This window comes from Rhinolophus ferrumequinum, chromosome 10 (assembly GCF_004115265.2).
Source record: "Rhinolophus ferrumequinum isolate MPI-CBG mRhiFer1 chromosome 10, mRhiFer1_v1.p, whole genome shotgun sequence".
NCBI classification, from domain to species: Eukaryota; Metazoa; Chordata; class Mammalia; order Chiroptera; family Rhinolophidae; genus Rhinolophus; species Rhinolophus ferrumequinum.
The window spans coordinates 61,176,932-61,203,112 of record NC_046293.1 but is presented as its reverse complement, the minus strand read 5'-3'; the positions used below and the strand labels follow the sequence as shown (position 1 = coordinate 61,203,112).

At 38.9% G+C, this 26,181-nt stretch overlaps 1 protein-coding gene across 2 annotated transcripts in view; it reads right to left on the bottom strand.

Annotated features, from left to right (window-relative positions):
• Nucleotides 1–26,181, bottom strand: part of SRGAP1 (SLIT-ROBO Rho GTPase activating protein 1) — a 234,649-nt gene that overhangs the window by 92,351 nt on the left and 116,117 nt on the right. For both annotated transcript variants that reach the window (XM_033117996.1, XM_033117998.1), the window contains exon 4: nucleotides 4,226–4,288. In XM_033117996.1, the coding sequence (XP_032973887.1) occupies nucleotides 4,226–4,288 (63 nt within the window). The remainder of the gene's footprint in view (nucleotides 1–4,225; nucleotides 4,289–26,181) is intronic.

Genomic DNA, 26,181 nt, shown 5'->3' with positions numbered 1-26,181 from the left:
CATCTATCTATATTTGTCTGTCCATCCGTCCACCTACCCATCTGTATCTCCCACTGGCTCTGTTCCCCTGGAGAACCCAGACTAATACAGATGTCCAGATTAGCTAAGTGAGCCCAGATTCAAACACAAGTTTGCTGACCGCCAGTCCAGTCATTTTTGTTTCTTATAGCACAGTACTTTCCTTGCTTTCTTAACCATACTTTCTCTTTCAAATGTTAAACTCAAAGGGAAGTTAATTAGTGAGTCAGACTCAGAAAGGGAGTCTGAGGATCTTGGTTCACCCTCTTACTTTTTATTTTTAGATGAATGAGTTCCATCTGTTAGGTCATTTAAATTAACATTTCTCAGAAGTGCAGGTTGCCATTGAGGCATGTGTTCAATTTTTCACCTATGTTTCTGTTGAAGCAACATTAATGCCGTTGACTCTAAGAAATACAAGTGAGCAGCTGATAAACTGCTTAAGTGATTTGTGTTGTTAGGGTGTATTAACATTTAGAGACCTTTGTTAGAAAATGGTTTCCCAAAACTAGAGACAAAATAACAGTAAAGGGCACATGCTCTGATGTGGATCCCACTCTACTACTCACCGTGCAACCTGGGGCAAGCCTCTCTGAGCCTTAGTTTCCTTATCTGTAAAATGGGGATAATGACAATAACTACCTCACAGAGATGCTGTGAGGATTATATGAGATAATGCCAGTAATGAGCTTAGCATAATAACTAGCACATACATAATAAGCATGCAATAAATGCTAGCTTCTCTGACAGGTATGGCTAACGACCTACAAATACCACCCCTTCTCTCTCAAATTAACAGAACCCCCAATTTGGAACTGGTCAGCAATGAGCTGGCCAGCTGAAAGACTGTAATTCCCAGACTTCCTTGCAGCGTGGTAGAACCCCATTCTGAGTTCTGGCCAATAAGACGCAGGTGAAAGTGTAACATGAGACTTTCATTAAGTCTTCTTTCCTTCTCCAGTCTCCATTTCAGGAATGTAGGTGCAATGGCTGGAGTTCTAGGAACTACACTGAATTATAAGGACAAACGTTACAACCAGGTTTCTCTAACAGTGGATTAGGAGTAAACCAATCCTGGATGGCTTTATGTAACCTCGCACAACCCTGGGCTGCCAACCTCTGAACTTCTTTTATGTGAGAGACATTATAAACCTCTACTTTGTTTATGCCATTATCTTGACTTCCTGTTACTCAAAGCCAAGCTAACCCCAACTAGTGTGGCTGGCCCTTGCTGTGGTCTAAGAATCCAAATGGAGTCTCGAAACCGTTTGGAGGCCCCGTTTCTGCAAAAAGGCAAGGTTGAGGCAAAAATATAGAAAAGGAGATGCATGTCTTCAAGCCCTTTCCTCTCCTTCCAAATGGCACTCTGATGCCCCCATCCCTTCTCTTCTGCCCAGAAGTACAGGCCTTCGTGCCGGATGCATGCGATCTGTATTCAAAGGATCTGGTAAATATTGGTTCACTCTAAACTCTAACAATTATAAGGCATCTCTTTCCATTCTTCCTGGGCATTTGTATTTTATTTAAGATAAAGCTTTCTGATAGAATGTTTGGAATAATCAACAGGCCTGTGGGAGAAATACTTTTGGAAAAGGAAGTCCACACATCAGGCTGCCACTCACCACTAAGGTTGACTATAATTTAATATAAAGCACTTCACTGGTATAAGGAAGTTAATATACTTCTCAAAATGTTCACCTTCAACTCCCAAGGAGTATCAAGGCCTGAGAGAAAGGAAGGGGTGAATATCTGTCTGAATAGGCAATTAAATAGCATCCTCAATTTCCTGAGGCTACGCATTTTATACCTGTTATTTCAGCACTCATTACATCATTGTGGTACAAAATTGTATGCATGATGCAACTTAGGTTATCTATTCACAACCAGTCAAAGGCTGAAGAAGGAACTCAACTACATTCACCTAACTCCTGGTCCACTGTTCAAATACTCCTCATCTTTTCTTACTTTCTGAATGCAAATTGAACATGTACAATGGAGAGATTTCATTTAAACAAGACAAAATTTGTATATCTGAATTTAAAGTGCAAGAGAAACCAAATATCTTTTAGGGTAAAAAAGTGTGTGTGTGTGTGTGTGTGTGTGTGTGTGTGTGTGTAATATGAAGCTGTGTGTAATATGAAGGTCCTTCCCTATGGAACATGACCTCTGACCTTGGCTGAGCACGCTCTCTCGATGAAGTAAAAATTTTTCCCAAGAACTCAAAGTGACCTATAGACTACCTAATTAAAAACTCATTGCTTGTCTCCTCTATCTCTTAATTCCTCAACTGATTCGGAGAGGTTAAATGACTCTGAAAGGGTCGTTCAAACTCTGGTGGCCTTTTCTAGAACCTGGCTCCTTTAGGTTTTCAGACTAATACCGATGAGATTTTTGAGATGTCAGCTTACTTAATTCAACTATAAAGAATCTGCTAAATGTCTGAGTCCACTTGGTAGGATGAATCCAGGAAATATTTCACTTTATCTATTCGTCATTGAGATAAAAATTTATACATTCGTATATTGAGATAAAAATTTCATGAAATTCTAGTGACATCTCATATTCAACGATCAAAGACATCTTTGCCACTCCTACTTTGAGTAGTACTACTAGTTACAGGCCATACTCAACAGGCTCTTATCTCTGATGTCATGACAACCATCGGATTTATTTTTTTAAAAACAATGCCCAAGCCAAGGGAACCACAAGGACAGTGCCATTAAGTCCTCATCTTAAAATAGTTCAATGGGAAATTGACATAGAATTTCTTCTATGGAAGCCTCAGAGGCACCATGCTCGTTTAACTTTTAAATTCTAAATCCAGGATGTCTACAAGCATAATGCATATTGCACAGTATGTCCTCCATTAATGAAAACTAAGTGAATGAAAAGAAAAAAAAAAACCCTAGGATTTCTAGAAATGGTTGATACCTCAGGTTATCAGAAATTAACAAATCACACAAAGCACAGGCTAACAAATGGCCTTTATAATCAAAAACTCTACTTCATTAGGTATTTTTATACAGATATGACCTTGCAACATGTAAAGTGAAAAGTTTTTTCACTTTAAAGAAGTTTTAAAAAGTTTTTTCACTTTTAAAGTTTTTTCACATGTAAAGTGAAAAGCTTTTGCATGTAAAGTGAAAAGTTTCTGAAGGAGGACCTAACACATAAAAACTGTCAATTCATAAGTACGGGTATAGCAAACGTGATACACAAAAATACAAACTTATCACATACGTACAAAAATTGGAAAGTGAGTTTTATAAGAATATCACTCATTCTATAAAAGTTTAAAACTACAGTTTTTTTCATTAGCAAGTATCAACAAAGCATTAAAAACAATTTAATTCACAAAACTGCACTTGATACACCTGGCTTTTTAGGAACAAATGGAATTTGTAAATCAAGAAACATTTTAATAGTAGGTTTCAGGTTTAATTTGCCTGTAAAGAAAAATTCAAATAATCTTGTGCAATGAAAATGAAAATAAATATCTACAGTTAGAACAAATTAATTGTTATTCTCTCTTATAAAATAAAAACTCATCAAATTCCTCCAAAGGGTATTTAATAATATGATCATTAACTGTAAAAAAATTTACATAGGCATATGACTATTCCAATTTGCAACCTATTGGTTTTGTTTTTTAATACAATAATTTTAAATTATTTAATTTCTTATGATTCTATGCAATAACCTGAATAAAATTTAAATTCAGAGAAGCAAATTACTGCCAAAATAGATACCCCCAAAAAGTAATTTTAATATATTAAGTCATTAACCAAACAATGTAACTGAAATGGGAAAAAAATAGAAATTAAAGTACCAGAATTAAGCAACTCTACATTGCTCAAATCCCAGAATGGCTAATTTAAGAATGATAATAATATAACACAAAGTATCTAGAACTGAATCTATATACAGTTCATATATAATCCAACCAATTAAAAACTAGTCTTACTAGAACACCCACAATCTAGTTTCTTAAAGTGTGCTAACTGCATATATGTCTTTACTGAATACAAATTGGGGGAGAGTGGTAAAAAATATAGTAGTGTGCATCTATCCACTTGGGTCCACATTTCAGCTGGACAAGCATCCGTCAACACCCTAGCCTGGAATGAGCTCTAATAAAAGCGGTGTTTCTACAAACCAGAATTCCAAACCAAAGATTCTTGCAAAAGAAGAAAGAACATGTGCTTACCGTGTATAGCTCATTAAGAACCTTCATTAAATCCTCATGAAGTTGGAATGCAATCTCTTTGCTCTGTAATTAAGAAGAAATTAAGAATATTTAAAAATGCAACGGAAACTTGTTTCTAAATAATTTACGTCTTCACAAGTCCACTGACTAAAAATAGAAGAATGTATATAACACAATGGGAGGCCAGCATGCCCTGATAAAATAAACATCTTTGACCAAATGGCCCTTTCTCTTTCTCTCTTTTTAAAGAAGGGTGCAGCTCACAGAGGCCCATGCGGGGATCAAACAGGCAACCTTGGTGTTATTAGCACCACACTCCAACCAACTGAGCTAACCGGCCACCCCCCAAATGGCCCTTTCTAAATACTAGATATATGCACCAGTGCTCACCAGAGGCTGGACAAAGGCAAATATGTTACTGAACAGTCTCAGTGGCTTTCCCACCACCCAAATCAGACTTTACCAAGAAGAGAGAAACGGTAAGGAGGGTGAGTTGCAGAATTAACGTCATTAAAAGATGAATTCCTGCGTCCTAGCTCCCATCTTGGTATGGTCACAAAGGAATTTTGCAGTGCAATTTCCAAAAATCTAAGTTAGAAACCAAAAGGGAAATGAATTCTTCCTTTCAAAATAACTACTTGACTGACTACAATTTTAATTTTAAGAAAGCACTTCCAAACCAATCAGATAGATGGTAAGGCCACTTACGGTGGTCCACATACATTTGCCTCTGCATTCATTGTTATTTTCATTAAGACAAAGAAAGAGAGTTTTACTCTTCCACTCAGTTGGTAAATAACAACATTTAAAATAGTCTTCCCTAAGCTAATTCTGAGAGTTTGACAGAGTACTTGAGTACTTTTTTCAACCAAATCTGTAAGCTACTTTAAAGGAAATCGTATATCCAAAATACTTTCTTCTTTCATTTGGGGTTTATTTTGTAAGTCAGCTACAGGGAATGGGAAAAATATACAGCATGACTTCATCTACAGTTTGAGATAATAATAAGGATATCCACTGGTCCATTTCTGTGTCTCCCGCTGGACTGCCAGTGTTAAGGGTAAGGACCATACCTTTGTCAGCTCTGTGATCCCAGTGTCCCGCACAGCACTTGGGCACAGGCCAGGACTAGGATGAGGCAAGTGAGGTCCCGAGGGTATGGAATTTAAAGAGCCACTCACTGTCACTCTAGCACACGTCCGGCTGGGGCACATGGGAAGCTTCCAATAAACACTTGCTAAGTGAATCTGTAAACAAGCTGAAATGCTGTGTTTGTGTAATAGCTGAAGTAGTGACTCTATTTGCTGAAAAGCTGGCCACCGGTGAGAGGGCAGAAAGGAAAGGCCCACAGACCACTCTTAAGAAAATATTGGGACCGCAATGAAACACAGTCCGGCTGTAAACACAAGATCATTGAGTCAGGCCTCCTCCAAAAAGGTCAAATGTGATGAAGTGAAAATTCGTGGAAGAGAAAATAGGGAAGATGACATCAGAGCAGTACCTGAACTCTGAGAAATTCAAATTTGTTAGTGATTAAAGAGTGCTGCTGTTTTATCAAGCTGCTATGGCTTCTAAAATCTCTATATTGGAATTAGAGATTTTATGTGTGCTGTGTCCCTGACATATGAAGAAGTGGGTTAAAAATCACTCAAGAGTGAAAGGCAAGTCAAAAGTGAGCCAATGAAGCCAACTGAAACTCATTTTATTTTCCCTAAATCTTGGTTATTCTGACTGTGTATGTAACACTACAATCTCCTATGACTTCAGCTTGGTGTTATTTTAATATCAGATTTCATTCAAGGATCCGGGCCACCAATTCAGAACTCTCTAATGGGATCAAAGGCCAGTAAGTAACTCTGCTCAGCTGCCCACATTTCAGGTAGCAAGTCCAAAAAGAAAATATTTCTTGGCAAAGACTTTGGAACAAAAACAAAACAAAACAAAATCCCATGGGTCCAATTAGCCCCAAGCCAAGAATATTTAGGATCAGATTAAAGACGTAGGTTTGGAAGATAAGGGCTCTCTCAGCTATCCTGGGTCGAATATCTCAGAACAAAAAAGAAGATTCTTTGTATAGTTCACATTTTACGAGAGTTCAGGTAATGAGGTAGAAGAAATCTGGTATTACACACAAACTGTACTCTGCCAAGCATACCCTAACATTTTTCTTTCGCCTTTTCGCCAGAGGTCCTTAAAAAAAAGAAATTGTCTGGGAGGGCAATATGGCATATAAGGCTTAAAGGAAGGGCTGCCAAGTCAGAATGCTAGGGTCTGCCGTCTCCACGACTTTGGATTCTCCTGTGCCGCAGTTTCCAGGTGTATAAAATGAACGTCATTGTACGTATCTCATAGGGTTGATGAGAGCATTAGTCACAGCGTTAATCAGATGGCACATACATAACGTGTTTCCCCAAAAATAAGGCCTAGCGGGACTACCAGCTCTAATGCATCTTTTGGAGCAAAAATTAATATAAGACCCAGTATTATACTACATTAATTATATTATAGTATAAGATCTGGTCTTATAGTAAAATAAGACCGGGTCTTGTATTAATTTTTGCTCCAAAAGACGCATTACAGCTGATTGTCCGGCTAGGTCTCATTTTCGGGGAAACACGGTAGCACTCAGAATGGTACCTAACACACAGGAAACATCCCATCAATGTTATAATTATTCTTCCCCAGATACTGTTTGTAATGGTAACTCCCCTGAGTGAAAAGGCCACGCTGTATTTTTCTTTCTTTTGGTCACTATGGACACTTATTCCATTGACTTCCACATAGGAAGTAAGTGCTTGGCAGATACTCACTGATTTGATTTAATGTCCTCCCTATTGCCTTGGCCTTTAGATCCCCCACCCAGTGACCAATGATTTGGAAGGACCCCAAGTTCTGTGCTCCAGGCCTGGGGCATTTCTTACATCCCTACTCCCTTGTCGTATCAGACACTAAACTTACCTTTCCATGTTCATTTTCATGTGGATCCCACTACTTGTGGTACTGGATGAATTAATCAAACCTCCACTAATGAATGGATAAATCCAGAGTTGACTACCAAATGTATCTATAATTGTTTACTATTTATTGTCACTTTGATGTTTCAGATTCCTCAATGATAAAATGTACACAAGTCATGAAAGGAGCCAGGCTCTCGTGAGAATTTTTGATCTTATGAACAGTTCATGAGGAGTTCCTTTCAGGGAGGTCCCCCCGCTATCCTCATGACACATCACCCAAGTTTCTGCCTATTTTTTCACTTTGAATCACAGTCCAAACCCTAGTAAAAAACTTGGACATTAATCTTTTTCTTTCCACCACCAGTCCTTTGTCTGCAAAGGTAGTTAAAGAACGGGGCTGTGCTCTGAAACACTAGTTCATGTGACTAAAGTGTGAACCATGAGTTCACATACCCTCGTACTCGCACCTGCATGGGCTGGACATACACAGTCCTGGTCTGAGTGCTGGGGGCCTGGTCCCTGTCCTCATGGCATAGAAAAAATGACAGGATCACTTCATCTTATCCTCTCCCCAACTTCAACCATGTCTCCAGTTGATTACAGTAACAGTGAAACACAATCCTTTCTTCTAAATACTACTCTGGACCCCAAAAGAAGCAATCTTATACCAAAACACACCTGCGGAGGCACAGAGAATGATGGCATACTAGACTAAAGAGCTGAAATCCTCTCACTAGAAAATATCTGAATTATCAAAAGTCCATCAAAATTCAATAGGTTAAATATGCCCTGGATTCTATTTCATTAAAATTGGAAAACCGTGAGAGAGCAGACCCTTGACCCTTTAAACACGAACTGCTAAGTAAGAAAAATGATACTACTGGCTGGCATTAAGGAAAGCAATCAATGTTCCCTTTGTATAAGAGAAAAAAATAACTTTATGAAATGATACACGTTTGAAATAAAGTATTTTCTATGTTACTTGAGATTGGCTGATTAAATTTACTTTTGTACAGAAAAGAAGAGTCCCCTCAACTGCTTCAGCGATAGAAAAGGGAAGGGTTTGTTTGTTTTTGTTTTTGTTTTTTTGTTTTTATATTAATATAAGCCTGTAAGTTCGGATGATGGTAAAACTTCTAATACATTGCAATAGGATTCCAGGATTTTGACCCAAAAGGAAGAAAAATGATTAGAACGTCCATTCAGTTGACATTTATTGAATGTCTCCAGTGTAAACCCAGAGTTGAATACCACGCCTATTTCTAATTGTTTACTATTTATTGTCACTTTGATGTTTCAGACACCTCAAACCTAAGTGCAAAATTAATAGTCCCAAAGTTTTTACCTTTTTCCATTATAAAAACAAATTAAGTATTTGGAGAATATTGGAAAAACAGAAGAACAAAACCACCACCATTATGATTTGCTATATTTCCTCCAAGTTTGTTCACCTAAATATAGGTCTGAGTTGTAATCATTCTATAATAATAAAGTATCTTATTCTGCTCTTTTTCTCAGTTACCATAAAAAGTTCCATGTATTTCTATAATTTTCAGAACTATCATTATAATTGTATTCAGAACTACCCAGGAAATGTATATTAACCATTTTTCTATTATGGTTTCCAATGTTCCCACTATTTTCCACCACTCATTCAATTACTTACTTATTCATTCAATTTCACCAATATGTTTTAAGCACTATGAACTACTGTCACGAATGCGGGTCTAAAGGCTATTTTGCCTTTTGTGTTGTTTCCTTAATATAAATTCCCAAACATGAAATTACTAGAAGTATTGAGGCTTTTAAGACCCTTGGTACATAATGCAAGATTATTTTCTAAAAAGGTTATAAATGAATTTATATTGTTTCCAGGACAACACTGTCACTCAAGTCAGAATCTGGGGCTCATCCAAGGCTGGCTTCTTCTCCTTGAAGGAGAGGTCACCAATCCTGTCTATTCTGGCTGATCCATTGTTCTGTATGTCATTAAAATTAAAAATAAATAAATATCTAATTATGTCCTTCCTCTGGTTAAAATCCATCAAATACTTGGTATATTTTTTCCAGAATAGAGTTCAAATTTCTTAAATCACCCTAACTCCTCTGCTTTACCTTCCACAAATCTTAACCCGTCTCCTTCAGCCTCGCCATAAACTGCTAACTTGCAGGTCCTGCTTTCACATCTCTGCTTTTCCCAAGCTGTTTCATTGGCCTGGACTCTCCTTCCTCTCGCCCGGTATAGTCCTACATTCTACTGTAAAAACTTTCTTGAACTTCACCTTGAGTCTGAAATTGAAAAATAATTAGACCATCTATCTGTTCTCCGTGATTTTATAACACATTCATTTATCACCACTCCTCAGCTGTATAATTCAGTGGTTAAGAGTTCCAACTCTAAAAATCGAACTGCCTGTTTTCAAACTATCTTGCTACAGTCTGTGCATAAGTTAAACAACTTTGTAAGACTGAAGTTATTTCAATGGCAAAATGGAGATGCCAACAGTCTCTATGTCACAGTCTTACTGAGACGGTCCTTACTACACACTTAACACAAAACCTGGCACCCAGTGAGCGTTAAAACTGGTGCTAGCCATTATTATTACGCTCATCACATTTGCTTCTTCATAAATAGAGTTTCTTTGAGAGCAGGGACTACATCCTAATCATCTCTGTTTTCCCGGGGCCTGCTTTGGTGCTTGGCACACTGGGAGCTCCATGTACGTCTGCTGAACGAGTGGGATCCAGAGCTTCTGCCCTCCAGAGTTCACAGTCTCATGCAGGAGCCAGACTTGCCCAAACAGCTTGCTCTGCAGAGCACTGGAATGAGCGCTACCCTGGGTGGGGCTTGGCCAGGATTTCTTCTCCTGGAGGCCTACAGGCTTGCTCCCTGGAACCTCCCAGCGAGGAGAGAAAGAAAGGCAGAACACAGAACATCATTAGGCAGAACCACCACAGGTGAGCACACTGAGCAACTCAATCAAGTGATCTATGTGGTTGGATTAAACGATAAACTCCGAGGGTGTCTGGCCTTCCACAAAGGTATTTTCCAAGTAAATCTGTTGTGATGACCAGTCAAGGAATCCCGACCTTATGCTGAGTCAGAGGGGGAGTAAGAGAGAGAGGGGAAAACCAGATTAAATATTTAATGAGAGGACTGGAAATGATGTTAGTGTCTCCCGCACGGTGAGCTCTAGATGGAAATTCTGGTTAAAGGGGTCAGGCCACACTGCCACAGTGTGTGTGCTTTTACGTCCAAAGGTCATGTTCATGCGTCTGTATAACAACAGATTCCCTCCATTCACATGAACTCTGAAGAGAGTCACCTCATCTTCCAAAATGTCTCATGGAGAAAACTACGTTGGGCCTAATGGCCTGAACCAAGCGTCGGGATCACACTTACGGTGCTTCTGCACGCTTCTCTGCTGTCTGTCAAGGGACATGCATAGTTTTGTACTGAGTAAAATGCACAGCTAAGTATCAGCGCATGGAATTAGTGTCATGATCTACTTAATTCCTGAGAAGAAAAACAATCCCTATGCTTTTAGACAAAACCCCATGCCACTAGAAAACGTGGGAAAATGAGGAAGAATCATAGAGGCAGGAGAACCAGAACTTCGTTACTGAAACAAGACAAAACTTAAGGAACTATCTTAAGGGGCATCGCCTGGAATATTTACTACTAAAGTAATTGCTAGGTAAGTGTGGCAGTCAGCATCCAGGTGACAAAGGCCTGCTGTCCCAGCATGCAGCCTGCGAGCAGACAATCTGAAAGGTGCAAAGTCACTCCTAAGTTCCCAGTGATAAACAGCATTTGGACAGACAGATTAAGTAACCCAAGATCGAAATTTAAAATCCTACAGGGAATACAGCAGATGAAACAACTATTTTCATTTTCACCTTGCATTTCCTTAACTCTTTAAGGAGCAATTTTTCATGCTAGGGTTATTTCTCTACTCAAAATGGTGATAACTTGGGAAGTCTGATTTATGCTTTTTCAATTTAAATCAAGTAAAATCTCTCTATGTAACTCGTGAATCAAATCCAAAATTTAATAAACTAATCAATCTTCAAGAATTGAACCTAAACCTAAACTTGGAAATACCTAAAATTGGAAATACCTTTTCAGTGTCACTAAATGAATAGTCACTTAGGCATAAACTCGCTGTGGCTGATAGAAACAAACCCACCCAATTAAAATCGGAACGTGTTATGAAACTCAGGTTCAGACTGTAATATAATGAACTAAAAAATATCAGAAATATATTTCCAGACCATTTTTCAAAATGGTGAACTTCACAAAAATTTAATAACTCAGTTTTATTGACAATTCCTTAATATTGCTATAATAAGTTTTCTTTAGTAGATGAACCTGAGTTTACTACAACTTCACTAAAGCCAACTGTGTTTCCTTCTTTTGTGATGGAGATACTAAGCTACAGTGCTCCCCAGTGTGACCAAAAGCTTACATCTATGGCACAGTTGGCTGGAGCTATAAGCACGGTCTGTGGTGAAGCAAACTAGACAACAGTGTAGAAAACCCGTCACCTTAGTGTTAATAGCACCGCGGTAAGAAAAATCCTGGGGCTATTTACAAAAACCAATCAATAAGTAGGAGATTTGCTCATGTGTAAGTCACCCAGTGAAATAGTAAGCAAAAGGCAGAGAGTCTTTGAGATACTCATAAAAGATACTCCAAAATTTAATAAAAGAATCAGTCTTCAAGAATTTAACCTAAACTTAAACTTCCTTCAAAGATCTGTATTTAGCCTAAAACTAATAGCACCACCTCAGAAGTGGTTAGGTGGTCTATAGAATTAACAATGGATTTAAGGAAGGGTAGCCTAAGGAAGAGATAAAGAAACAAATTCCCAGGTGATAAGTGTCCTTTTTTTCACCAAGAACTTGGTTCCTTGAATACAACCAGAGAAATTTAGAAAACACTTGTGTCTAGTGGGCAAATGCACACCGGATGATAGCCTACTTGAAAGAGGGAAACGTAACCTTTAAGTTGGGTCTAGGGTTAGACTATTTAAATATTTTTCACTTCTCTGAGCTCTTTCCTCATTTGTAAAACGGAGAAGATTATAATATATACTCCCTAGGATTTTTATGAGCTAAGCACTCTGTATAAGTAGGTTTTAATTGTCATTATGATGCCATCATCAGCTCGGCATCATATCCTTGTTTCATCACATGAAGTCATTTTTCGTTTTCCTAAGTGCTGATGCAAGTCTATTCACATCAACTTTCAAATCAGCATGTCTCAGATGTCACTTCAACATAATTCAAGACTTAATTTCTAGAATACTGAATTGTGTTTGAGGTACTATACTGAGGAGGATAAATAAAGTCCATTCCAGAGAACTCCACAAAGCTCCAATAAAGCAGAACTCTAATTCTTCAGACTGTCAGAAGGTCTGCCTTAGGATAAAGGGAAACTTGTCTCTACTGAAGTTCTACTAATTCATCTTAACTCCTATTGACTTACAGAGCTAGTTAATCTAAGCCATCTTCTATATAACAGGTCTTCAAATATTAGAAAACAGCTACTGTGTAGGATTCTAGCGAAGGCTTACTTTCTCTGTCCGAAATATTCCCCATATCTTTAACGGTTCCATATATGACGCTGTTTAAAGAAATGAGAGAGGATTCTCCTTGCCTCCCAGATTATTTGTTCCTTGTCTTGCAGCTAGTGGTATTAAAAGGGCTCTTTCTTTGTACTTCAAGGGGTGAAGATTAAGATCTTGGGAGGCTCGGGAGGCAACACACACCCCTCACACTGACTAGCAGTCACTTGCCATTGCCCTGTTCTGGGGAGGTGGTCCAAACCAACGTCTGTGTAGTTACTGTAAACCCAAGAATCTTGGTATCATTGTTACATTATTCTTCTTTTACCAATAGGCTAAAGGAGTAGAAGCCTAAGAAAATCTGATCAGGATGGACTAAATAGTAAAGTTCTGGTTTTAAACTGCCAACAGGCCTTTTATAAAACAACAGACATTTGATACATTCTTAATCTACATGGATGAAAACTTTTTGAAGACAATTATCATTACAAATATGGAACTGCTTTCTGGCCATAATTCACAACAAAGTAAAAATAACCACCTGGATTGCTAATACAACAGCTTCCTCATCAGGTTCCCCAAGGCCAGTGTCTTCCTGTTCCCATTTACTCTTCACAATACTTCGGAAAAACAAAGCTGATTATGCTACCGTGTTTCCCCGAAAATAAGACCCAACCCACCATCAGCTATAATGTGTCTTTTGGAGCAAAAATTAATATAAAACCTAGTCTTACATTAAAATAAGACCGAGTGTTATAATATAATATATTATACCCAGTCTCATATTATATAAGACTGGGTCTTACATTAATTTTTGCTCCAAAAGACACATTAGAGGTAATGGTCTGGCTAGGTCTAATTTCGGGGAAACATGCTATATCCCTGCTTAAAACTCTCTCCTGGTTTCCTTAGTTGCTTAGCTGATAAGATACCAATCCCTCAATCTGAGAATCAAAATCCTTGCAGCACCTTCCCAAACCTGCCTTTCTGGATCTCAGATAGCTGTTATCCCACTATGCCTGCTTCATCATGCTACAGGCTCCAAGCCTACCTCAGCTGTGTAACTGAGAGCTTTTAGTCCAAACAACAGAGGTGGCCTAATACACCTTTACAGCTCATTACTGTTAAGAGTCGAGTGGGTGGGGCCACCAAGAGCCCACCTGCCAACATCTTCTCAGAACTTGAGCCCTCGTTCTTACCTGTTCTCTGTACAGCAGAATGTACTTCCCCTAAATCCTCTGCAAATCTCACCAGGTTTAAGACCTGGATGAAATGCTACTCTCTCTGTGAAGCCTTTCTCCATTTTCCTAAGTAGTAGACCTTAGTCCTCTGTGCTCTTGTGGTCTTACGTCCTATCTGTCTCTGTAAGAGCAATTACCAATGTATAATGTAATTTGTATTATTTCTACACTTCTCTTAATCACTTACTTGATTATAAGCTCCTCTGGGGTCCCAATTGAGGATCTCTGCCTTACTTTTGTGACTTTAGCACCCACTATTGTACACAATGATAATAAATAATGGTTTGTTGAATTAAATAGATTGTTTACTCTGTTTTGGAAAAGAAAACTAAGCAAAATAAGGTTCAGGAAAAGAATAAAAAGGGAAGGAAAAGATGTTACAGTGGATTTGTCATGACTGATCAGTAGAATTATAAGACTCTGCCAAGTCGTAAAAGGTAATTATTTAGTAGATCCTCACAATCTCCATTTTTAGAGCTAAAGAGATGAAATTTTTATGGGTAATATTTATTCAAGCAATTGCATTAGCCAGTTATGATTCTGTTCACTTGAAACTGTCAAATTTTAAAAGTAAAACCGGTGCATTTCTTTATTTATTATCAATTACTGAACATTACTGTTTTTTCTCAATCTAAATACTTCGTATATCCAGGGTCCAATTTTTTTATTTTTATATGTTTCTATGTTAATCTGACAAAGTCTTTAGTTGGTAAAATGTCTGTTTCTATTTAACAGCTTATCTATGATGAGAAAATATTTTTTTCTTTGAGATTTAAAAGATACTGGAATGGGGCCGGCCTGGTGGTTGGAGCTCCGTGCTCCTAACTCCGAAGGCTGCTGGTTCGATTCCCACATGGGCCAGTGGGCTCTCAACCACAAGGTTGCTGGTTCGACTCCCGCAAGGGATGGTGGGCAGTGCCCCCTGCAACTAGCAACGGCAAGTGGACCTGGAGCTTAGTTGTTGTCCCACAACTAAGACTGAAAGGACAACAACTTGACTTGGGAAAAAGTCCTGGAAGAACACACTGTTCCCCAATAAAGTCCTGTTCCCCTTCCCCAATAAAATCTTAAAAAAAAAAAAAAAAAAAAAAAGAAGAAGACACCGAAATCAATCTGATAGCCATATTCAGTATCTGTATCTGTTTACAACTGCCTATTTTTGGGTTGCTATAATTCATGGGACCACCAAGTGTGCCCTAATTTAAATATTAACTATATGTGCAGTATCACCCACTATAGCATTTACTGCAGCTGCTGGAAATCTTTTAGCATCCTACCATGTGGAATTAGACAAAGTCTTCAACTGTAAGAAATCTTGGATAGCAACATGAATACTAGTCTCAGGTTGCTTTAGACTTTGTTGATCTCAACTGCTGACACCTCGACATACAGTAGGAATGTTCTCTCCTCATCAGTTCTTTCCTTAAGGCTACAATTTCCTTCTTGGATGAGGAGAATGGGTGTCTACAGCTCTTCAAAAATGGACTTCATTAAGTGCTGATCTTTTATGAATAACTCAACCTAAATAAACCTGGTACTGAATTTTTTACCTTTCTTTATGGGAGGTGAGGAACTGGGTGACTTTTGACCCACCCAAGTTTGTTATTTTACTCTAGAGTTGTAAACCATGTGATTAAAAAACAAACCAAACTGGAATATTTCTTTTTAAAAAACATCTGTTTGAGAGAATGGAGGACTCAATTTGAATTGATGATTTTCCACCAGGGCTAATTCCCCCTGCAGGGGACATTTGGCAATATCTAAAGACATTTTTGATTGTCACAACTGGCACGGTGCTTCTGGCATTTAATGTGTACAGAAATCCAGCCCCCAATTGTTTTCCCGTAAGTAATGTATCATTTTTCCTCTGGCTGCTTTCAATATTGGTTTTTCTTTGTCGTTAGTATTCAGTGTGATTATAACGTGTTTGGGTATGGACTTCTCTGGATTCATCCAGTTTGGGTTTTGCTGAGCTTCCTGAATGTGTAGATTTATCTCATTTACCAAATTTAGGTAGTTTTTTTGCAATTATTTTTTTCTGCACACACTCTTTCTCTTCTCCCTCTCCTTCAGGGACTCTGCTGACACAAATGTCAGACCTTCTGGCATCGTTCCAAATGTCCCTGACATTTGGAACGCACTATTTTTTTTTAATCTTTTTTCCTCTGTGTTGTTCAGATTGATAATTTCTATTAATTTATCTTCATTAAAAGGGGAGGGAACGGAGGTGGGGGTGTAGACTTTCACTCACTGTGAGGAGTGAGCAAAGAAGTAATGGGATCTGCTTGAAGTTAAAAGGATTACCCCAGTTTTTCCATTTATATATTTGATTAGTCACTTCAAAGGCAACTTGGGAGATAAGGCAGTTGGAGCCCATGTGCAAGCTGCCATCTTGCTCAGAAGTTCCCTAATTTCATGTTTTATTCATTTGAATCATTCTAATACTGTAGATTCAAAGCGCAGTTTTCAACTGTACTTGGAGAATAGGCTAATTATCCCTTAATAAACAGCACTGGGAGCTGAATTAGTTAATAGATACAGTTTCCCCACTTCTCTATAGTATACACTGACTGGTGAACTCTGGGCCAAGTTTCTTTAAGTTTTTAGTTTACAATAAACAATTGTTTTCTTGTCTCTTATACAACACGTTCATTGAAGAAAAGCTCAGAAATTACAGACAAGTAACCAGAAGAAAATTAGAGTAACTAAGAGACACCCACTTAAAATAGTTTTGGTCCATATACTTCCAGATTTTTTTTTTTTTTTACCAAAAACAAGTTCCAAGTATGCTTTTTGATGACTGTTCGCAATGTAATTATGGGTTTAACTACTAACATGAATGTCGGTGCTACATCATGCTGTATGACAATACGTCCAACTTACCTGACATCAGCTTTTTAAAAATTGTATCACTTTCCAAGGCAACAAATATACTGTGTTTCTCTGAAAATAAGACCTAACCAGAAAATAAGCCCTAGCGTGATTTTTCAGGATGACATCCCCTGAACATAAGCCCTAATGTGTCTTTTGGAGCAAAACTTAATATAAGACCCAGTCTTGTTTTTGGGGAAACACGGTATATTACCTGCTTAATGTCCTCTTTAAAAGCCTTTAATAAAGCTGGGAACTATTACAGAATTCTCTTATTTAGTAACTCACCTGCTAAATTTATAGCCAGGTTAATCATACATGTCCTGTTGTCACTAAGTAATAAAGGCAACAATGCAAATGCAAGAATAGCTTAATAAATAACTATTTATTAAGCACTTACTATGTGTCAGCCCTTCTGGTAAGTAACTTATAAATACAAATTAAAAACATTTCCTAAAATAATTCAGAAAACTGTATCATTTCATTGTAAGAAGTTTGGTTTTAATATAGTTCTAGAAAAACGACCTAGCCATAGGGTCAATAAAACTCAAGAAACCAGCTAGTCGTGTTAGCTTGAACTATTCTCGCTTATTTTTTCCAAGCCCCATCAATAATTAAGCTATCCCTTGAGGCCACCAGAATACCATTTAATTCTTCTGCTACACTGCACTGAAATGCTTTAAAAAAGTTCCTCCTGTTATATTATTTACTATGTTGCATAAGCATACCAAATGACATGTGGTAGCTAAGAAAATAGTCACTTTATTTTTCAGGCAATAGACTTTCATTGGCAAATCACAGCCAAGACCATCTTTACTCCAGGAAGGCAAAAGGTAAGAATTTAATCAAAAGCATGAAATTCTAATGCCACCCTTTGACCTACTAATTCTATTTCAAGGAATGTAGCATAAAAAAATACCAAAGGTGCGTGAAAGATTTAAATGTCCAACAACAGGAATATAATATGGCTATGCAGACAGTAAAACACTATGCAGGCGTGAAGTTCACTGTTATAAAAGATTATTTCCACACAGAGGAACACAAAAAATATTTTACACGAAAAGGGCAAGTTCCCAAGCTATATACAATAAAATCTCAATTTTGTAAACTATATATATGTATGTGTTTGTACGCTACATGTATGTTTATCATATAAATACTGGAAAGATATAGCCCAACTTATTAAGAGTACATCGTGTTAATATGGGTGATTGCCACTTACATTTTTAATTCTTTTAGTGTTTTCTAAATTTCTACAATGAATATATGTTTTACATTTAAAAAATAAGACCTTTTCTTTCATATATAGACTGGCAGTCTTCAGATTTTAAAAAACTTCTGGAGAGAGAAAACCAAGATGGCGCAGTAGGTAAATGCTGTGTTTACCTTCTCTCACAACCACATCAACATTACAACAAATCTACAAAACAACCATCGTTGAGAATCACCTAAAATCAAGCTGAACTGAAGCCTTTCAACTAAGGACGTGCAGAAGAAGCCACCTCCAGACTGGTAGGAAGGGCAGAAATGCGGAACGGGCTGGTCCCACACCCGCGTGTGACCATTAAAGATCGGGAGGGCTATTTCGGCTGTGGGGGTCCCTCACCATCCCCTAGAAGGGCAAGAGATTCCAGCCCCACCCCAGCCCAGGGTTCCAGTGCCGGGGAGAGAAGTCCCCATAATTTCTGGTTGTAAAACCCAGCGGAGATTGTGCCTGAGTGCGACTGAACGCAGCTGCACTCACAGGCGCTCCTCCTAAAGGGCTCGCATGTGGACTTACCCACCAACAGAATCAGTCGCTCTGAGCTCCAGCACTGGGGCAGCAGCTGGAAAGGCGGCAGGGACATATCGTGGGGCACTGAGTTGTCTGTCTTGGGACAGGGGCTGGAGAGGCGGCTTTATCCTGGATGGGGGAACTAGCGGAGGCCAGTGTTTCTTTGTTGAGCCCTCCCCCTTCCCGACTTGTGAACACAGGTGGCTGCCAATCTCCGCTGTTCATTCGCCTGCCCTGGAAATGGGAGACCTAGTCCCACCCAACTTTCGGGTACACCCCAGACACTTGCAGTGGCTTTTTCGTGCAGACCACCTGCCTTGTCTCAAGCTACTGACTTTCCTATGGTCTCTCAAAGGTTCGCGGAACCCAGACAAGCAGCATCTGGCTTGAGTGTGTCCTGTACCTCTGGATGAGCAGCCGTAAGCGGGCACTAGTGGCAGTCGGACTTGGTTTGTGGCTTCGCCTCTCAAGGAGCTTCCAAGCACAATACAGGCAGCAGCCATCTGCAGATTTCATTCTGGCTCCCACTGGGTGGCGCCCAGTGGGGCACAGGCTGTGGCTGAACTTGACCTACAGCGGATCACCTCCAAGGTGATGCTGGGGCTGGTGCCCCCAGTGGCCAGTTTTAAAACGAGCTGGAGCATTACCCAGCCTCCTCCGAGTATGACACACCCAAGGAGCAGAATGGGCAGACACCAGAGTCCTGCTGAGGCAGATCCGGCTCTGTAGGATCAGCCCCTGCACAACAATTCTTACACTGTAGTCAAAGCCAGTCTTCACAACCAGTGAGCCCAAGGGTCAGTCCCTCCCACTGATGTGCAATTATCAACCAAGGCTCAACTATAAAAGGAGGGAACACACCACCCACACAAGGCACACACCCAGAGTGCATGGCTCAGGTGACTAGAAAGACTGCGCCACTGAACCCTGCAGCACACGTGCTATATAAGGCTACTCTACTAAGACCGGAAGACACAGCAACTCTACCTAATACACAGAAACAAACACAGGGAGGCAGCCAAAATGGGGGGGACAAAGAAACATGTCGCAAATAAAAGAGAACAAAGCTCCTGAAAAAGAATTAAATGAAATAGAGCTAAGCAATCTATCAGAGGCAGAATTCCAAATACTCGTTATCAGAATGCTCAGTGATCTCAAGGAGAACTTCAACAGAAAAATAAAAAGCATAAAAATGGAGATGGAAACCATGAAAAAGAACCAGTCAGAAATAAAGGATACAATAATGGAAATGAAGAATATAATTATAGGGAATCAATAGTAGATCAGATAAAGCAGCGTATCCAACCCGTGATCCAGAAGATAAGGTAACAGAAAACACCCAACCAGAACAGCAAAAAGAAAAATAGAATCCAAAAATAGAGGAGAGTTTAAGGGGCCTACAGGACAATATAAAGCGTACCAACATTTGCATTATAGGGCTACCAGAAAAAGAGAAAGAGCAAGGAATTGAAAACCTATTTGAAGAAATAATCACAGAAAACTTCCCTAACCTGGTGAAGGAAACGGGCATACAAGCCCAGGAAACAGAGAGTCCCAAACAAGAGGAACCCAAAGAGGCCCACACCAAGACACATCATAATTAAAATGCCAAAGGTTAAATAGAAAGAGAGAACCTTAAATGCAGCAAGAGAAAAGCAGTTAGTTATCTACATGGGAGCCCCCATAAGACTGTCAGCTGATTTCTCAACAGAAACTTTGCAGGGAAGAAGAGAGTGGCAGGAAATATACCAAGTGATGAAAAGCAAGGTCCTACAACCAAGATTGCTCTACCCAGCAAAGCTATCATTTAGAATTGAAGGACAGATAAGGAGATTCCCAGACAATAAAAAGCTGAAGGAGTTCATCACCACCAACCGGTATTACAAGGATTCTTAGAGGGACTTCTTTAAGATGGGAGGGGGGTTAAGGGTGGGTGAAAGGGGAAAAGATTAAGAAGTACAAATTGTTTGTCACACAGTGGTCATGTGGAAGTAGGGTATAGCATAAGGAATAGAGTCAATAATATTGTAATAACTTGGTATGGGGCCAGATAGGTACCTGATCTATCAAGGTGATAGATGGGACTGGGGTTGGGGACAGGATGAAAAGGGTGAAGTTATTAAGAAATACAAATTGGTAGTAATACAATATGGGGAATATAATCAACAATGTTGTAAAGATCATGTAAGGTGCCAGATGGCATTGGATTTATCAGGTGGATCACTTCATAGACTGACCACTGCGCTATACACCTGCAGCAAAGGAGAATAGTATTGAATGTCAACTATAACTAAATATATTGGTATATATAATCACAGGATGTGGAGTACAACATAGGAAAGACACTCAATGGTATTTTAATAGCTATACAAGATGTCAGAGGGATAGCAGCTTGGGGGTGGGTTACCCCTTTATGAGGGGTTTAAATGTCTAACTATTACGTTGCTTTGCACACCTGAAACTAAAGACAAACAGCAAAACAAACAACAACAAAAAAACTTATGGAACTTTGTTTTAAAACAAGGTTAGAGCCTTAGAAATCTATAGTTGACTGGTATCTTTTATTAACTTATATTAAAGCATCTGTTTGAGTATGAACTTATTTTAAATGGTCTAATTGGAAACAGAACATTTTCCCCCATGAAATGCCTTTTTTCTTTCATATTAGGGTATTTAAATAGAACATGATTGCCTTTGGTCAAAATAAAAAATGACTACAAATCTCCAAATCTTACCAGTCATCTGTCATTCTTCTTTTCAAATTAGGCCACACAATCAACAATATCAAAGTGGGTTAATTTAATTCCTGTTGAGTCTGAATCTGATAACCTGTGGCATTTATACCAAAGTGGGGTAATTCTCAGTGGCTTGGGGCCAGTCTCTGCTGCTTAGAAGCCCCGGCTATAACTTGGATGACTGACAGATGTTGTTGCCTCATCAAAAACTATCATTCTTCAGGATTTTCATAAGAAATAAATAGAGCCAAGAATGACAGTGTCCTACCGTGTTTCCCCGAAAATAAGACCTAGCCAGACAATCAGCTCTAATGCATCTTTTGGAGCAAAAATTAATATAAGACCTGGTATTATATTATATTTATATTATATTATTATATTATATTATATTATTATATTATATTATATATTATTATATTGTATTAAGATTTGGTCTTATAGTAAAATAAGACCTGGTCTTATATTAATTTTTGCTCCAAAAGATGCAGTAGAGCTGATTGTCCAGCTAGGTCTTATTTTCGGGGAAACAGGGTAATTCTCAGAAAGTCTCACCTATGCATTGAGTAACGTCCCCAGTTACCACCAAAAGACAGCAACAGTCATAGTAACTATGAACTATCTAAGACATTGGGCAAATATAAGAATGTATGCCAGCTAACCTTGCTCTACAATTTATATCTCTGAGTCTTTTGTTTCCATATCCCTGAAATGTGGATTCTAATACCTGCTCATTAGACAGCTGTGAGGATGTATAGTAATGAGTAAGAAATGTAGAGCACAGTGCTTGATGCACAGTGTACAGATGTCATTATTACTGGTGAAGAAACAAAATAAATTATACTTGTACACATATTTATGCAAACCAAAGAAGGACAAAAACATCAATAATCAAAAAATATCCATGGGGATATGACAGACTTCAAGATAATTTAAAACACACAGAGGTAATTTAACATATTCCCATGCTACCATTTTATGGCACTCCCTCAAACTACATACTTCTATTAACATTCTTAAAATTGGTAAGTAAGATCAAAGGATAAGGTGCTTAAATAAAGTGATTACTGCAAGCCGGCTGTGGTCTTTTCTGCAACTGTGACTGCTGACATTATTTACAGTTTTTTGTGTAGCACATGAACTGCATATTTTCTGGTGGCAACACCAAACAGATGCAGAACACTCTTTTTCATCATGAGTCATGGAAAGAAGGCAGCGAAATCTCATCACTCCAGGAGGCAGGGCTGGAAAACAGGGCAGGCGGCACCCTAGCAGCCCTTGTTCTTTGAGAAAGAAGTGAGGGCTGACAACGAAACAGACCCATGTGTACAATGAGACTCCAATTTCTGACCTCCTAAAATGGCAAAGCAGAATGTAAGAGAGTAAAAGCAAAGTCCTACTCTGTCCATACATGATGGAGGGTCTAGAACAGAATACCTCTTATTGTTGAATGAATGAAGAAATCAGTGATGCCTCAGAGTTAAGACTCTCCAGGTGAAATAGCTTTGGGGGAAACTGAGAGGCATGGGGGACTGAACAACACAGGTATTCCCTGGGTTCTTCCTGATTTCCCACGAACTGTTGAAATGTGAGGATCAAACTTTTAATTCAGCTACAAGCAAAGATGTTGTGAGACCATTGCTCAGAATCCACTTACAAATATGGTTTGGAACGACATAGTAAGTGATATGCAAATAACTTGTGATCATCTGGACATGTTTATCACAGTTGTGCCGTATATCCTCCTTAGAATGAGGACACATTTAGTATAATGTCTAGTATAATTTCACATTACATAATAATAATTATGATTATGATTGTATGGAATAAGAATACACAATATAAGTACGTAGTAATAAAAATAACAGCTGAATGTTAGTTTGGAGTTATTAAGTCCAGACACTGGGCTAAGTGGCTTTCCATGTACGACTATGAATCCTCTAAACAATTATGTGAAATAGGCTACTATATCTACTTTATACATGTGGAAACTGAGGCTTAAGAAGTTTACAAATACCTCCAATTCCACAAAGCTACTAACAATGGCAAAACCAAGATTCATACCCACAGAGTTAAAACGTGAATCACTATGTTATTCTGACTAACTGGCTTCATTTATAGCTGGAGAGGCCTAAATATGAAATAATCACTATTTAAATAATTAGGTGCTGCTTTTGTTGTTTTTAAAAAGCTTCACTTTCTCTACCTGTTGAAAACTTTCTGTCAAATGTAGGCAACTATGTTTGTAACTGGTTCTGATGTGATTAAAATGTAAGTCTTGAAGTTGTTCCCTAAACCTATGCATGGAATTAGGTGTCCCTATATGTATCTTTTTGATGATTATATCCATTTGGATACAGAAAATATCCTTAGAATTATCTGTTCCAAATTCTTTACTTGACACAACATTTTGGGTAAAGGGATTCTCTATCCTTGACTCACTTGAGTAAGACAGAGCTGTGTAAGAGGCCGGACCCGTCAAACTCCCATCACCTATTTGGAGCTCCATAAAGACAGGGAGTATTTTTGAAAAATGAGGAAGTCTTAAACTCTCCCAAGAAGAACAGCATTCTGCTCACTAAGGACTCCATCGCAGTTTGAAAGGTCATTTCAGACTGGCTCTGATGACTGCTTTCTGTTCTGAAAGCAGATAGAACCATAACAATGCAAGAAGAACTGGAAAAGAGGAAGGTTGGTGAGCAACAAAAAAAATTAAAAAAAAAATGCAGAAACGACTCGTCTAAAGGGACCTGAAGATCTTTGAACTTGGTAGATAGGGTCTGGCTTCCTGTTCTTTCAGACGACAAATGTGTCCTAATGGACTCATCTGGCTCCTCAAAAAGCTCGCCTCTCTCTCCCTTTTGCCCTTCAGCTCTCGTCTTTCTTTTTCCAGCAATAATATTCATAGAAAGGTGGGGTGTGTAGTCTGCTGCGTTTGTTTGAGGAAGGTAGAACCTGATATCTGTCGTAGTAATGACTGTTAACTTTCCAGTGGTCAACAATAGTCAGAAGAAGACCCATTAAAGGCCAAAGTAACCACTATCAATTGATGGTTTCCAAAGACTGTAATTCTTTGAATCCTGGGTAAGAAAATCTGGGTAAGAAGAAACTACTAGGTAGCAAACAAACGAGCATGTCTGATGTGTGTGTGTATTTACTGTATGTTCTCTAGTCCTTCTCTTCAAGAGCCAGGAACTCATTCCCCCAACTACAGGGAATACTGATTGCTGACTACTGAAACTCACAGCTGATCCCTCTCTGGGAATTACCGTCCACCAAAGGGAGCTGCCTCACCCCAAGATTACTAAGCCCCACCCCCAGGGCAGCTCAAATCCAGTGACTGAGAAACAAAGGAAATGCCCTTTGCCTGGATTTGAGACAAAAAGAGATAACCTCAAAGGGCCATCCCAGCTGCCAGCATCCATCGGTTCAGCTTCGCCCTCTGCCCGGTCCTGCCTTCCTCACTCCCTCAGAGAGGAGGGCACGCTCCTGAATCTCTTAAATCACCACCAAGCTCACAAAGCAAGTAAACAGAAGAGCTGGGATTCAAATCCAAATTCATCTGACTCTCAGCTCTAGCTTTCTATCACCTTTGTCAAGCCCTCGATTATGACTTACAAAATGTAAATTCTAACATCTTAACAAGACATACAAAATCCCTTGATATATGGCCGTCCTTTTTTCAGCCTCACATCCTATCACTCTCACCTATACAACCTTTAGTCCAGTCACATTAAATTCTTTCCTTTCCCTGAAATAAGTCACTGTCTTCGTCTGCCTGATGACCACCGCCCTCTCCTACAGACCTCACATCAAGTGTTCCCTTTTCTGTGAAGAATTTCCTGACCCTCCAGCCTTCAAGCTCCCACAGTGGGTTGTGCATCCCTTTAGCCAGGTAACTGTTCGTTATTATAATGCGTTCCCTACAGGCAGGGACATGTCTTCCCCAGCCCAGCATTTTGAAGATGCCTTGTTGAATGGATAAATGAATTCAATGGAGGTGCTGGTCCCACAGGCCCTGGCTAAATGGTTGCCAGCACACCCATGACCGGGAAGCGCCATCCGTGCCATCCAAATCTGGACCAAATGCAACCTCCTTGAGCACAGGCACTCATTTTTCTTCACTATATAGCCTTTCCAAGGCCTAACACTGTCTCCTGCTCGGAAGATGCTCCAAAACAAAACAAAACAATAGCAACAACAAAAAAAACACTGAACCAAATGAGGTCTTGGCTGAAAAGACTGATGTGTGAGAAAATTACTTCACTTTCATGACTCAGTCTAAACTATTTTTTTTAAGCTGAACTTTATAAGATTACACAGGATATTTCTCTATTTTCTTCTTAATTAATATGCTCTTAGTTCTTTATTTTTTAAATTTCTCCTTTGTTTGAAACATTTACCCTGCTATTACTAGAGCAAAAGTTGCCTTGGAGTGTGCTCAATTCCATTTCTCGGTCAGAAATCAAATCTAATGTGGATTCATCGGACACGACTAAGAAGTTTCCCAGCTGGCCTGCTTAACACTACATCTTTGTTTTAAGGGGCCCCTTTGAAACATAAATATGTCATTAATCTACAACGTGTTCCTCCCTGACCCCCACTTTCTGAAACTAATAATTACTTACTGAATAGAGGTACAGATATTGGTATAAACACCAAACACCACTAGCACAAAGCTGAGGTGGAGGTTGGGGGAACCCTTGTCCTACAAACATAAAAACTGAAAGCCAGTCTAATTGGGCAAGTAGCTGCATTCTCTTCACAGGAAATGGTCCAATTTTGTTATTGTTCTCAACAAAAATGTCCAA